At 39.1% G+C, this 13,755-nt stretch overlaps 1 protein-coding gene across 1 annotated transcript in view; it reads left to right on the top strand.

The window, feature by feature from the left end:
- The first annotated feature begins 7,357 nt into the window (after positions 1–7,357).
- The window catches only part of Slc71a1 (solute carrier family 71 member 1), a 45,342-nt gene continuing 38,944 nt past the window's right edge, over positions 7,358–13,755 (top strand). The window contains exon 1 of the mRNA XM_004869120.4: positions 7,358–7,584. Within this exon, the coding sequence (XP_004869177.1) occupies positions 7,501–7,584 (84 nt within the window). The 5' untranslated portion in view covers positions 7,358–7,500. The remainder of the gene's footprint in view (positions 7,585–13,755) is intronic.

The following is a 13,755-nucleotide window of genomic DNA, read 5'->3' on the forward strand; positions in this document are numbered from 1 at the left end:
TTCTCCAACTTTTCATTTTGAAACTTATTAAAGGTAAGAGAACAACATACTACCTAAATGCAACTATTATTTACATTTTGAGAGCTTTATCTTTATTACCACACTTGCCCCCTTATGTACTCCAGCAGGAATATCCTACAAATAAAGACACTTTCATAATGGATGAACCTCAATACCATCATTACACTTGAAAATTTAAATTAATTCAAATTGCATTATCTAAGTTTATATTCAAGTATTTCTAATTGTCTCAAACTGATATTTTTACAGATTTTTTTTTTTGCTTCTTTTTGAATGAGGACACAACTGAGGTTTGTGCTTTACATTTGATTATCTCTTTCAGTTTAAAAGATCCCTCCCTGTACTCTTTTTCTCAGGATAGGACTTTTGAAGAATCTGAGTCACTTACTGGTATAATTTTGGGGTTTTTTTTGGTACTGGGGATCGAACACGGAACCTTGTGCTTGCAAGGCAGGCGGCAGAACCACTGAGCTAAATCCCCAGCCCTTACTGGTATAATTTTTATATCCATGTATATCTGTGATCTGTGTTTGGCTTTCTCCTTTATTTGTGTGTTCTTTGAACTGGAAGTCAAGACCACAGGTTTGATTAGCTTCAGGTTAAATTTTTTGAAAGAATAATTATAGGTGATACAAGTTTTATATTACATCCAATTATAACATGTCTAAATGGTCTTATCATTGTTGGGAATTGATTACTTGGCCAAGGTGGTGACTAGTAGATCTCTCTATTGTAAATGTCCTTTCCTCGTGGATAGTCTATGGAGTAATGTTTTGGCACTGTGGGGAATATTGTTACCTACCAGTTTTTCATTCTGTGGCTTTAGTGCATCAATTGATTTTTTTTTTTTTTTTTTTTTGAGATGCTGTGCTGCCTAGGCTGGCCTTAGACATGTGTGCTCAAGAGATCTTCCCGCCTCAGGCTCCCCAGTAGCTGGAACTATATATGCATGCATCACCATGCCTGGTACAATTGATGATTTTTTTTTCTTTTCTTTTTTTTCTTTTTTTTTGGTACCGAGGATTGAACTCGGGACCTTGCGCTTGCGAGGCAGGCGCCGGAACCACTGAGCTAAATCCCCGGCCCTTGTTTTCTTTTTTGTGGTGCTGAGGATGGAACCCAAGGGTGTTCTATCACTGAACTACATCCCCAGCCTTTTTATTTTTTATTGAGACAGGGTGTTGCTACATTGCTAAGGCTGGACTTGAACCTGTGATCCTCCCATCTCTGCCTCCTCAGCATTGAGTAACAGGGATTACAGATGTGTACCGCTGAGCCTAGGTTTCACTAACGATGCTTTATTTAGACATTTATTATATCAGAGAGCAAAACGGTGATTCAAAACTTTTAAGAAAATTTTTCTAATTTCCTTCCACATTCCTTAATTTATATTTTTCTATTTTTAAGAAAAAAAACCCTTTATTTTCCCTAGTGCCTCTGTTTTCAAAGATCATTATGTCTTCATGAATTTTATTTTATTTTATTTATATTTGGTATTGGGGATCGAACTCAGGTCCTTGCGCTTGTGCAGCTGGCGGCGAAACCACTGAGCTAAATCCCCGGCCCTATCTTCATGAATTCAAAAAAAATTCCTCAATGTAAATTTTGGTGCTCATATTTCGAGCATGTCGCTCCTGTAAGTCACTGCAAACTGCCTTTTGCATCTTTTAGACATAGCCGCATTCCCTTCGAGTTCTACCAGTCTGCATGCACGCACGCACGCGCGCGCGCTCAGACTTACCTTATACTTGCGTTGTTCCAAACCTGGAATGTCAGCTGTTTCTCGCAGGAATGCTGTTCCTTTTAAAAGGAATGGAATTCAGAATTTATTGTTGTTAACCTGTTACTGCTTTTACTGTCCAGAGGTTACCACTGTGGACAGAGCTAGGAAATAATATTCTTAAAAAGATTATGAATTCAAATCAGTGTTTACAATTGAGTTTAATGTCACACAGTTTTTATTTTTAATTTTGCTTGTCTTCCTAGAGTGAAAATCTTGCTTCCCAATAACAATATATTTGCTTATGTTCTATTATACATATTTCAAAATTACAGTACCAATATTGTTACTGAGTAAAATACAAGTGTTCTTTGCATTTCTGTTTGTCCTTAGAATATAGTCCATAAAAATATGTATGTAGTCAGAGGATGTGTTCAAAGTCATTGGTGATTACTTCTCTGGTTATTAGTATGTTAAAAGATTCATTACTTTTTGGGCCAGGGATTTAGCTCAGTGGTTCCGCTGCCTGCCTCACAAGTGCAAGGTCCAGAGCTCAATCCCTGGTACCGAAGAGGGGTGGGGGGGGGAAGATTCGTTAGTTTTTATTAGTGTTCAATTTTGGAAATTACCTTAAAATTTTTCTTCTACTTTTGAAAATGTGAATCATCCATTACATAGTTCAAAAGTTATTAAAGGTAGGAAGGACAAAAACCAGAAGGGTAAGGGGAAAAAACGGGCTCTCGGAAGTGAGTATGGGCCGAGTAAAAAGGGAGGAAACAATACAATATACACCCTGCAGTGTAGGTTGGGCCGTTGTGAAGAGGCATGACAGTGAGCGCTTAGTGGCGACTGTCTTTTTCATATTTCCACGCTGGCTCATATCTAGGTCATCCTATCAAAAACCTACTCGAGTTCTGATGAGAAGTCACATGCAGGGCGCTGAGAACTGTTTTGTGTGTGTGTCAGGCCACCTTCCCAGCTACTTTTAGTCACCTGTATTGTTGCCTCAGTACTTTATCCCAAGTGTTCCTATTCAGCTCTTGGCCAGATACAGTTCTAGGAGGTTACTCAGTAAAGGATTGGAAGTACACAATTCTCTTGAGTTGCGGCACATGCAAAATTAATTCTAGAACTTACTTGGTACTTAAAATACAGCTTTCTTGTGTTTGGAAAATGTTGCTCCACTGTTGTGTTGGCGGGTATTATCATCAAGAAGTCTGGCACCAGTTGATTTGCTTCCTCTTCGGAAATCGTTAATTTTGTTTGTTGATATTTGCCTGGAGGCCTAGATAATTTTTTGTATATAATTTTCACCCTGATCTTTTAAAATCTCTTTTCATTTTGTTCTCATAACTGTTGTGTTCTTTACTGTTTGTCTTCATTTGTGTCGCGAGCAGGTACCGCGGGTAAAGAGGACTCAGACTCAGATGGCAGTTCACACACTTATATTATTATAATTCACTTCTATGCAATTATCACACGATATTAAATAAGACAATATTAAGTCTGCCAATTACCACGTCCCTGTACCTGTACTGCGCAAGTCCTTATGGGAGCGCAATGTTTCCTCCCGTCGGGTCAGAGGGTCCGATCCGTAGACGAAGGGCGTCGAGTCGGCGCTAGGCTGTCCGTCTCTCCGCTGGCCTCGTCTTCTGGCCTTGTCTGGTCGGCGACGATGCTCCTTCCAGCGGGATCAGGTGCATGTGTCCCGGTCGGTAGTCAGATCAACAGACTGACTAGTAGACTGGTCGGTGGGACGGATCGTCGACTTGCTTGAGGTCTTCAGCTCCTTTTATACTATTCTAACTGGGCGTTTGTGGTATTGGTTCAGACTTATCACACTGTCCATTTTGGACCATGCCTTGTCCCGTTCGGGGTGCATCCTTATCAATTCCACACTGCTTAAGGTTCTACTTCTATATCTTATGGTTACTATGGTTACAGATCACTCACAGCACTCTTAAAGTCACAGCATACTTTAGGGTTACAGCATACTTATAGCACACTTAGGGTTATACAATTCCATCTTATTTTAAAGTGTTCTCCACAATTTGTATCTATTTTCTCGAGTACCCTGTAATTTAGTTGTCACTTTTAAAATATCTTTTTAGTACACTGAGCAGCTATCATTTTCTATTGAGTTTTAAAGTTTTGTTTCATATCTACAGTTGCTTATTTAATGATATTTAATTCATGTTGGAGCATTGTATGTAGTTTTCCTTTGTTTCTTATTTTCTAGAGGGTAGTATTTCCCATGGGGAGGGGTTTTTTTCCCCTCCAGGCATGCTGGGCACGTGGTGTTTCACTGAGCTACACCCCCAACAAAATTTTGTTGCGATTTTTAGGCAGAGTCTCTCTATGTTGTCTGGGCTGTTCTTGCACTCCTGATCTCAAGTAGTCCTCCCTCCCACCTCAGCCTTCTCAGTAACTGGGTTTACAGACATGCACCTCTGTGTCTAGCTTCTATTGATTGAAAAGCTTTCATTCTCTTTTTATAGCAGTTTTGTATGGATTTTTGGCCTTTCTATTCATATAAAGTATAGGATTTTCTTGTAGCCATAATAATAGGTGATTCAGTGGGATGTCAGGCAGAAGGAATGTGAATGACTTACTCAATTTCCTTAGTTAAAGAGGAACCTTTCTGTTAGCATCATGAAGTGCATTTTTTTTTGATAAATGGCATTTTCCAGGTGTGGTGGTGGACTCATATAATTTCAGCACTCTGAGATGCTGAAGCAGAAAGATTGCAAGATGACCACAGCCTGGGCAATTTAGCAAGACTGTCTTTTTTTTTTTACATTTGAGTTCTTTTATTTTCTAGGACTTAAGCCCATCAAGTTTGATGTCAGATTTCCTATAGCCTAGTACAGAGCATAGAGATCTCTTAGGACCACACTGATGAGGTAACTAATCCACAGGAGTTAAATTTCGAAATCACACAAGTAGTCAGTGATATAACCCAAAACAGAACTATCTTTTACAAAAATCTTTGTAATACATAGGGTTTAAAACTCATCACACAGGTGGAGTTTGTAATGAATTTTCTTTAGAACTATATGTAAGATACCTAACTGGACAAAACTTATTAGCTCACCAGGTAACTTTGTCCTTCTTTTACTAAAAGGGCAATGATAGCACTTGGGTTTCAATGTAAACAACCAAATTTTAGTTTCTTCAGAGATAACAGTTCTCTAAATCTGTGCTTTTCACAAATGAGCCTAGACATTCTAAAAAAACCTATTAAGTTTTTATAGTAAAAGCATAAAAATATCTTTAGCAAGACTGTCTTTAAAAAAAAAAAAGCTAGCTGAGGGATACAGCTCCATGTAATCTTGGGTTCAATCCCCAGTACTGCAATCAACCAATTAATGAGTGGTACATTTGGGGATAGGAAATCGGTTTTAGATTCTTCAATATGGTCTAATTTCTTCAGGAGTCTGTAGTGCAGCCACTTGCCCTTCTCACCTAAGAATCCCTCTCCCTTATTGCCTCATTACCTGCTGTTTTCTGCCTTTTCCAAACCTTACTGTGTCCTTACTATTAATTCCAGTATCCTTCCAAATAATTTCCTTTTGGGTCATGTTAGCCAATGCTAGTTTTTGTTGACTCAAACCAGAAAACTGACTTACTGCCCTCTTCACATAAAGCTTGTGAACATTCACCACTTAAATCACATATAATGCCATAAATGTATAGACAACAGATGTTAGAATAGGATTGATCTGAAATTATATTTCTTTTGTGTGTGAGTGGTTGTGTGTGTGGTCTTAGACTTGGACCTGGAGCCTACATGCTAGGCAAACTGAACTACGGAGCTATACTCCTAGCCCTTAGGCTTTTTAAAATATGCCCACCACTAGAATGCAACCTCCATGCAGTTATGTTTACAAATGGTACTCAATACATTTTGAATCACTGACCAGTAACTATTTCCAAAAGATTGGTTCAGTTGGATAAAAGTATCATTTGAGGGGCCATAAGTCAAGAGTAACCACACAAATTATCTTACCAGCTTTTTTTTTTTTGGTTCCGGGGATTGAACTCAGGTCCTTGCACTTGCTCAGCAGGCTGCGAAATCACTGAGCTAAATCCCCGGCCCTAATCTTACCAGCTTTCTGTATCTATCCAAAACATATTCCTGAGGATTTAGTTATAAAACATTTCATATTACTTTCTGTAAAGGGCTTGGAATTCATCTAAAATGTTTCTATAAGAAAATGTTTTAAAAATTTATGAGTTTATTAGAAAATATAACAGGAAATCTATCAGACTAACATGCCTTTCTTCTCCCTTCTATGAAAATTGGTTTATTCTGCATTTGTAGTCAATGTGTAAATAGAAGGAACAAAAAATACAAATTTATTTTTTAACATTTTATTTTGAAATAATTTCAGATTTACAGGAAAGTTACAAGAGCAGTACAAAGAAATCACATTCTTTACCCTGCTCTTCTCTTTTACTTTGTGTACTTATTTATACAATAGAGTCAGGTAACAAACTCCCTAAAGTTAAGCGGCTTGGAACAGTATGTTGTCTCAGTTCTGGACAGGAACCCGGTGTGGGTGTGGCTAAACTGGTGGTCCCGGCTGAGGCTTTCTCAGGAAGTGCTCAGGGTGGCTGCATGGCCATGGTAGGCCCGGTTCCTAGACAGCAGGCCTCACCATAGCTGCTAGGGTATCTTCATGGCACAGCATCTGCCAGACTCAGTTCTTTTATGACCTGGCCTCCGCAGTCAATGCTGTCACGTCAGCTTGCATCAGTGAGCTAGAAAAGCGTCACTAAAGTGTATGTCTAAGAAAGTGACCCAGTAGTTTTATGATTTGTTTTTTCTGGACTAGGGGAGTAAATCCTGGGCCTTTGCACATCTCCAGCCTTTTATTTTTTTCCTTTGAGTCATGCTCTTGCTAATTGTCCGGTTGGGCTCGCTGGAATTTGCCATCCTCCTGTCTCAGCCAGGTTCAAAAATCAAAATTTTACACTGTAGTAAGACCTTATAGTTCACATTCCACCTGTGCCAATCATTCTAACAATCTCCCATTCCCAAATTGATTTTTAAATAAAATAGTAAAAAGTGGCCTACAAAGTGTGACACAGGTCATTTAAGCTTTTATTAGAAAGGAAATAAAAAGGTGCAGACCTGTAATCCCGGCACTTTGGGAGGCGGTTTAGGGAAGATCCCAAGTTCGAGCCACCCTTGGGCAATTTATCGAAACCCTGTCTCAAAATTTTAAAATGGGCTGGAAAGTAGGTCGGGGGAAGGCCCTGGGTTCAATCCCCAGTACCACAAACAAAAACATCTAACATCTTTACCTCTTAGGTTACCTACTGGAAAATTATTTTTTCTTGCTGTTGCCATCATTTCCGTCTTGGTTAGAACACACTTAGAGGTTGTATTCATACTTCAGGACTTATGGTTACAGTTCCAGTTGCAACCTTTTAACAGCCACCGGCAGGTAACAACTTCCTGAAACTTAAGATTCCTTCATCTGTGAAGCAGAACTGCAGAGGTCCCAGCCGCAGAGAGCCGCCGAGGGTCCCGCGAGGGCGGTCGGCGGCTTCAGTGGGCGGGGCCCCGCGGGGCGGGGCGCTCGTGGGGCGATCGCACGATGTGACGCGACGCCGGAGGCAGGCCGGGCCCTCAAGATGGCGGCGGGAGCCCCGAGCGGCTCGGCCCAGCAGTAGTGGCGGGACAGCACTCGCCGCTGAGGCCGGCCGCCCCAGGAGTGGCTGCAGCAGCGCCAGGAGTCGAGGATGGTAAAATGACCCAGGGGAAGAAGAAGAAACGGGCCGCGAACCGCAGTATCATGCTGGCCAAGAAGATCATCATTAAGGACGGAGGCACGGTAAGCAGGGCTCCGCACTGGCGAGCGTCCCTGGGATCCCCGTACAGTCTCTGCCCCTCCGCTTCCGCCTCCCGCCGCTCCTGCCCGGTCCACGGCTCCCGGGTCTCGGCCCCGACTCCTGCGCCGCCGCTGCGAGGGCTATGCTCCTCGCGCCGGCCTGCGGCCTCCGGGCCTGTCCTCTCGGCGAAGCCACCCCCGACCCTGCCCCTGTCGCCCTGACGACCCCGCTGTCCCCTCCGGTAGCCCCTATGGCCTCAAACCCACGTGCGCCGGCCGGCACCTGAGCCGCGCTTCCCCGCCAGGTCCGGCCGCTCCCATATGCTTCGACCAGCGGCCTCCTCGCCTGTCCGCGCTCAGCGGCCCACAGCGCCGAGCCCCACGGGAGGGGCTTCCTCCTCCCAAGCCAGGACCCTGGCCGTTGAACCCCGGCCCTCCGCTTTAGTCGGCTACTTCCCAGGGAAGTCCTCACCTTGTGCCTTAAAAAATACTACGTAGAGGTGATCTTGGCCTAAGGCTTAAGGGAAGAGGTTTGGAAGGAACACAGATTGAAGACAAGAAAATCTTGTTTTTTATAAGTATTTGTTATTTACAGTAAACTTTATGGCCTGTGCTGAAGGTTATTAGCAGGGTACATAGGATTTTTAATTGAAAAAACTCACCTATACTTTTTGGTGCTGAGAGTTCCCGTTGCTATACTCATTGATCTTTGCTTTATCCTTTGATACCACGTTCAGAGATAGAATGGAAAGGTAGGTACGTTTCCTGAGAAGTATATCGATGTAGTTCCTTTTCATTCCATTTTTCTGTGTTTTAATGGAGGTTTGATCAACTGCAAGCACATATTAAATTTGTAAGTAGGCCGACAGTGAGGGTGTGCTGAATTCAGTTGAAATGACAATTTTCTTTTGCTCTTTCAAAACATGGCCTGGTCTAAAGATGCCAAAATTTAAAAAGCTTTGGACATGTGGGACGATTTCAGACTGTATTTTTAGTTGTCAAATTTATTAGTTATAGCATTGACATTTGTTGAAAAAGTTCGACATTTCTCAGATTCTTTTTACTGTATCTGGTTGGTTAAAATATTACTTTGGTCAAGAGAGTTGAGGATAGTTATACTCTTTTGACCAAGTTGGTAAGAGAAAAATACTGTTGCTTTTGTCAAGCCATAGAAGATGTGAAATTTTAAATTATCCGTAAAATCTTCAAAACAGGCAACGAAAGGATTATATTTTATAAAAACCAAGTGATACTAAAGGTCAGTGGCTTTTGCAAAAGATAATGGAACCATGATCAAGAAGCACACCTGCCATGTCCATGTAGTTTCATTAACTTTTTGTAATTTTGATTTGTTCTGTAGCAGATTCTTTCCAAATCTTGTAAATTTTGGAAGAGCTTTTTAAAGAATCGTTTTTATCCTTTTACCTATTAAAGTTGTAGTGAATTTGTAGCTTGGTTAAGTACAGTGAAATATTTTTTTGCACCAACAAATATAAGAAGAAATTAAATAAATTTTTTAATACTGTAAATGAAAACTTCTTGAGAGCTGTGTGCATCAGTATTATCATTTCTCATCTTACTGTATTTAATATTTCACTTTCCATTCTAAACAGTGGATAGCTGTTAGAATAGGGGCTTTGTTTTGCACCTTTGAGTCCCAAGGGGCCTACCTAGTATGTAAATTTAAAGTGATAACACTTATTTTCTACTAGCACTTTCCTAGATGAACTTTTATTGTAATTTTATTCCTATAATTAATCAAGAGATACATTTTAATAAATGTCAGCATTTGTTTTGCTCTACAGTGTATTTTAATCTACTATAAGACCAAAAAGTACAACCATTATAATCCTAGGTATGATTTAAAAATGACATTTGCTTTTCTGCCCTTTGCAATAGATGAGACTACTATTATGATTTCTTCCTCCCTCCCTCTGTCCCCCACCTTCCTTCTTTCCTTTCTTCCTTCTTGCTATGTAGCCCAGGCTGGCCTCGAACTTGCCAGGGATCCTCCTGCCTCAGCTGCTCAATTATAGGTGTGCCCCACTATATCTGGCTGAACATTTTTTTAAGAAAGAAAAAAACTGCCCTTTGGCTTTTAAAATGTTTCAGTGGATGCATTCAGAGGCAGGTATTTGAGGCTGTATGATCAGTATATGACTGATCACTATTTCACATATTTCAGTGCTACTAATTTGATCCCCTTCTGATGTTTTTTTTTTTTGGTTTCTTTTTTCTGCTCTTGGTGTTTAAAAGTTCTTTTGCCTTGTCCTTTTGTTCATGACATCTTTATAAGCTTGATCAGCCAATTTAAATATTTATAAATAAAATGAATAGTGAATTATTTATGATTTGTCAAATACTTAGAGCAGATTTATAGTTTTTACCTGTTGGAGAAGTGAACTTTTCTGTCCAAACCAGGTTCATCATAAATCACTTTTTAAAAAAATTTCTATGCTGAGCATCTGACTCAGGGCTATGAGCCCTGGAGTCAAGACTCTACTGCTTCACTGTATCCCCAGTCCCTTTTGTTACTATGTTTTTCGGTGAAATTATATTTCAGTCCATTTGAGTAGTACCCAATTAAGGTAAATTAAGTTGTGTGTTTCTACACCAGGAGTTCTTAACCTGAGGGGTCTTTTCACTCTGAAGTTTGCAGAGTTTTCTTTGATGACTACACAGTTTGCTTGCGAGATTCCCAAGAGCCCCTGCTTCCCAAAAGAGCAGTTGTGTTTGAAAACAGAACAAGGAGCTACAGTATAAGTTCCATAGGTTAATCAAGTATGTAGTCATCTGTTGTTTACCGTTTCAGTGATGAAAGTGACCATGACACTGTTGAATTTGCTTTTCAAGCATCCATATGTAGAAATAGTTTTGTTATGTTTTCATATATGTAAACTAGCATTTGATATATATCAGTGTAGACCATTTAAGGTAGTTAATTTAAAAGTACATTCTGACATTTTTAGACTACTTCAGCTTTGTTAAATCATGATCGTATATTCCAAGATTGTTTATATAAGCATTTCTTGTAGAGGCTGTGAGCTGTACATTTATTAATTACACATTATCAAAATTTAATTTTCCTTGTGATTTTTCAGTTTGCTTTCTTTTTCATTTTTTAAATTAATTTTTTCAGTTTTTAAAAATATGTTCTTTATTATTGTGTTAATATTACAGTTATGGGACTACATCCCTGACAAAATATACAGTTCTTTCACAAGTGGATTAGTAAAATGACTTGAAACATTTGAGAGAAAGCAGAGAATATGTGAATTACTTTGTTCTAAGTACCTAAAATGAAACTGACATATTATTGGCAAAGTGAAACATGCCTAGAGAATCAGAATGCTGGGTTATATTCCTCCTGATTTTTAATTTAATTTAATTTTTCTGGTTTTTTGAGACAGGGTCTCACAATGTAGTTCAAGATGGCCTTGAACTGTGTAGTCCAGGCTAGCTTCAGACTGGTCCTCCTGCCTCAGCTTCCAAAGTGCTGGGATTACAGGCATGGGCTACCACACCCGGTTCCTCCTGATTTAAAGAGAATAAATAGGAGTCAGTAAGCATGGAATCCAAGGTGACCCCAATCTCTTATGTTTTCCTGAAGAATAGTTCAGATGGTTAATAAGACATCTTTTAAGGATGTAAAGTCTTCATAGACCCAGAGAGCTGTTAAATCAATCTCAAAGATGTACATACAGTTGTCTGTCATTATCCTCCAAAGATTGATTCCAAGACTCCCCTTCCATAGCAAAAAATGCAGAGATGTTCAGTCCCTTTTATGAAATGACATAATGGGTACTATTTACATCTAACCAGTGTCCATCCTCCTGTATATTTTATCTCCAGATTTCTTATAATACCTAATACAATGTAAATGCTACATACATGTTCATTACACTGTTTTTTTGGTTTGCTTGTTTTTGGGTTTTTTTGGTACTGGGGATTGAACTTGGGACCTTGTACTTGCAGGGCAGGTGGCGGAACCACTGAGCTAAATCCCCGGCCCTACACTGTATTGTTTAGGGGATAATGACAAGAAAAGGGCTGTACATGTCTTGTATGAATGCACTTTTTCCTGAGTATTTTTGACCTCTGCTTGGTGAGTGCGTGGATGCAGAACCTGCAGATGGGGAACGCCAGCTGTGCAGTCTTGGGCAGGTGTCTTCTGGAAGGCAGCACTGTGAATAACTTATCTCTGTGCTTCAACTTTCACTTTATGTTAGTGTTTGGGGATAAATTAGTAAGAAATTTTCTCAGATTATGTACCTAGTTCATTGTGATATATTTAGATCATCTGCTTGCCACTATAATAATGTCTGCAGGGGTATTTTGTTGGTAGCTACTGAAAGTTTGCAATTTAAATAAAAAGCCTTTTCCAATTAATATTCTATAAAGTACTTATGATTTAAAGTTTTTAGTGATTTAAAGTTTTTAGTAGTTTAAAGACTCAAGTTGTGTTTTAACAAGTACTATTTTGAAATAGGAGTGTCAATTAGAATAAAGTTGATCGTTTCAAGCAGGCTATATTAAGAACCTTGAAATAGGTCTGTCTCCTTGATGACAGGTGTAGTAGTTTATTCTTCATCATGGATTGACTTTCTCAATGTATAAAAAGTTATGAATTTTACCATGTAAAATACTTTAACTTACAGAGTCTTTTTTTTTCTTTTTTGGTGCTGGGGATCAAACTCTGGTCCTTGTGCTTGCACAGCAGGCGGCGAAACCACTGAGCTAAATCCCTAGCCCTTACAGAGTCTTTTTTAAACAAGGAGTGATAGATATTATTTTGTCATTTATCAATATATATACTGATTGAATTAGAGGTCACAGTAAGACCAGTCCTGGGTTTAGGTTCTATTCTAAACATGGTGACACTTTGATTTTTGAGCTACTAATGTTTTTTGTTGTTGTGTTTAGTTTTTCTTGTCTGTACAGGGGATCGAACTCAGGACCTTGCACTTGCCAGGCAGTCGTGGTGCCACTAAGCCACATCCCCAGCCCTTTTTTTTAATTTTAATTTTTAATTTTATTTTACCTTTATGGTGAGTTTAGTTTGAAGTCGTTGAACCGTATGGCAGTGAAGGCTTAATTGATGTAATATAGCAACATCTTTTCCTGCTAAGAGTGGAAACATGCATTAGGTTGTCACACCACTTACCAGAATTTATGCAAAGCAACATAATCTTCAATCCTGGGTCTTTTTGTTTATTTGCTTTAAAGCAAAACTTGATCTCACTGAACTCTTTTTTTTTTAAATTTTTTTTAATTTTTGATGGCAATGATGGGATTCATAACCTTCACTGAATAAAAAGAAATGTTCCATTCTATTTAGGAGCAGACTAACTAGTACCTCTTTACTCTGATGATATATAGATTCTGAGTATCTCTCAAGTTTTAAATTGATCTGTAGCATGTCAAAATAATTCTTAAGTCTCACGGCAAATTAATCCAAAATGACTCAATTAGCAAATTGGTGTCACTGAGTGTTTTTGGTGATTCATATTTTCAGGACATTGAAGACTGGTTTTCCTTTTGCTTTACAAATATAGTAAACCTTGCCCTGCTTGATTAAAGAAAGAAAAAGCACAAAAACGTGATGATGCCAGATACTAGTCGTCGGGCCTTGTATTTCCTTCAGCCCTGCCATAACAAGTCAGGATCCCATTATAGCAGATCTGTAGTTACAGTATTTCCTATAGGAACTTTTTGTTCTTTGTCTTTGCATAAAAATCTACAATTTTTCCATACCTGTAGCTAAGTATCTTTGTCTTACTCATGTTACTTATGTATTGTTCAGAAAAAAATGCAGTGTTTATTTCTAAAGATGTATTTTACCCTTGCTTGTTTGTTAACTTGTCATAAAATTAAATTCTAAGCTCAAGATTATTTTTCTCCTATCTTTGTTTTTTGTCATGCTTGCGCTTGGGAGACAGGTGGAGGTACCCCTGAGCTAAATTCCTGGCCCCTTTTCATGCTTTTTTATTTCTCTAATTTTTATGTTGAGAATTTTCATAACTGCAGAAAAATTTCAAGAGTAGTGCACTGAATATTCATTTGCCCATTATATAGATTCAGGATTCACCAAATGTTAGCATTTTGCCATATTTATAGTGTTTTTCTTTCCCTATAAATATGCTCACATTTTTTTTCAGAGCCACTTGGGAGTTA

The sequence above is a fragment of the Heterocephalus glaber genome, unplaced genomic scaffold (genome assembly GCF_053883595.1).
Source record: "Heterocephalus glaber isolate CG9 unplaced genomic scaffold, H.glaber_assembly_v1.0 deba00001442, whole genome shotgun sequence".
NCBI classification, from domain to species: domain Eukaryota; kingdom Metazoa; phylum Chordata; class Mammalia; order Rodentia; family Bathyergidae; genus Heterocephalus; species Heterocephalus glaber.